Raw genomic sequence first — 2,222 nt, forward strand, 5'->3', positions numbered from 1 at the left:
GGATAGATAGATAGATAGATAGATAGATAGACAGACAGACAGACAGACAGATAGATAGACATACAGATAGATAGACAGACACAGACAGATACAAAGACAGACAGACAGACAGACAGACAGACAGATACAGACAGACAGCCAGATAGACAGACAGACAGACAGATACAAAGACAGACAGACAGACAGACAGACAGACAGACAGATAGATAGATAGATAGACAGACAGACAGATATACAGACACAGATGGATAGACAGACACAGACAGATAGACATACAGACATAGACAGACACAGACAGACAGACAGACAGACAGATAGACAGACAGATAGATAGACAGACAGACAGACAGACAGACAGACAGACAGACAGACAGACAGACAGACAGACAGACAGACAGACAGACAGACAGACAGACAGACAGACAGACAGACAGATAAATGCTTAGATAGATAGATAGATAGATAGATAGATAGATGTTACCGGAGTCTGGCCGCTGTGGCTCCTCCTCCTCTGGCAGAAAGTGGGCGGGGCCACCGTGGGCTTGAGGGGCGTCGTCTCCGTTGTCCTCGTACACATTGGACCATTTGATGGCCATGTCCATTCCATCAGGAGCTCCTTTCTTCTTCTCCTCCGTCACATACGTCTGTGGGGGAGGAACGGCGTTGTTCTTCCACACCTTAAACTCTTTCGGAGCCTGAAACGTTTAAGACTTTTACAGTCAAACAATCAGAGTAAGTGACAGACATCTTCCAGATTGTATGATTTCACTGAAGTGGCCTATAAGTTATGATAAATCATAAATATGTTTGAAATGTACCGATTTGATTAAATTATTCAATAATTTCAATTATAATAATTATTAACTACTTTAACAATATTATTTGTAGATTGCATTATTTAATAATTCCATTAATTAAACAGATGTACTTATTATAGACCTTACTTAGCCCCGCCCCTTTTCAGCACTGCGCTCATTGTCTTCTGTCTTGGTTTGTATTTCGTAAGATCATATGAATTACATACTACACAGAATTACAGTATTTAAGTAGGCTATTCACGCAAACATAAGGGTGACGTCACGGACACTACGTCCATGTTTTTATACAGTCTATGTGTGTAACATTATATTAGATCCGTGCAATACAGCAGGTCTCATTAATGTTAATCTAACAACAAAAGAAAAGCTGCTCTTGATTGAACTGCTTTTATTGTTTTAATAATCAATTTATTTGTAATGAACACACTGAAGTGATTTTTACTAGCTTCATCGGAATGGTACAAAACTTGGTGACTTTTACGGCACTTGGTATGTTAACACACAAAATAATTGAGGGCATGATTCGAAAAAGCTAAGTGCTCGTAAAAAAAAAATAGTCACACTCATGGTCTTCGGTCAAAAATGACCGACCATAGGAAATGAATATCTACAAATCCCCCACGATGCAGAAAAAAATTGCACAGCAATGAAGGGGTGAAACTCTAAAACATCTAGTGCAAAATCAACACACCAACTCACACACGCGCGGACACACACACACACTTGTACACACACACCCCATATGAACTGGTGTGCCTGTAACACAGCAACTACGTAAAACAAAATCAATAATTCAACTACAATTTAGTAAAAAAGTGGACAGCAAGGAAGGGGTTACACTCTAAAACATCAAGAGTGCAAAACAGACACATCCACTCACACACACTCACAGACACACACACACACACAATCAGAGATACTGCATTGATTGAATAAATATTTTTAAAAATTAGAGAAAAATTATTTTGTACTATTTTCAATGGGAAAATTTGATAATTATTGCATAAATATGAATTATTACCATAAAATTCTCTCAAAATACAAAAGAAAAAATATTATTGAACAAAAATATATTAGATTGATTTTACTGAAGAAAAAAAAAAAGTTCAATTTCAGGTGTCCTGTCACTTTTGACCGCGAAGACCATGTGTGTGACTCCCAAATGAGGAGCGCACAAGGATTAATAAAGGAAGTGGAGGAAACAATGCAACGTTGCTGGTGATTTTGCTTTGGAAACGTCAGAAAACTTTAACTTTATTCGTATGCCAGCACTGGTCACAAATACTGTATGATAATGGAATAATGACTAGTGAGAGAGAGAGAGAGAGAGAGAGAGAGAGCAGGTGAATGTGTGTGTGTGAGAGAGAGAGAGAGAGAGAGAGAGAGAGAGAGAGAGAGAGAGAG

The 2,222-nt window shown here is 38.3% G+C and overlaps 1 protein-coding gene across 1 annotated transcript in view; it reads right to left on the reverse strand.

The window, feature by feature from the left end:
* The window catches only part of LOC107740685 (UPF0690 protein C1orf52 homolog), a 4,100-nt gene that overhangs the window by 1,135 nt on the left and 743 nt on the right, over window positions 1–2,222 (reverse strand). The window contains exon 2 of the mRNA XM_016553197.1: window positions 482–695. Coding sequence (XP_016408683.1) covers window positions 482–695 — 214 coding nt within the window. The remainder of the gene's footprint in view (window positions 1–481; window positions 696–2,222) is intronic.

Source organism: Sinocyclocheilus rhinocerous, unplaced genomic scaffold (genome assembly GCF_001515625.1).
Source record: "Sinocyclocheilus rhinocerous isolate Xijiao unplaced genomic scaffold, SAMN03320098_v1.1 scaffold1848, whole genome shotgun sequence".
NCBI lineage: Eukaryota > Metazoa > Chordata > Actinopteri > Cypriniformes > Cyprinidae > Sinocyclocheilus > Sinocyclocheilus rhinocerous.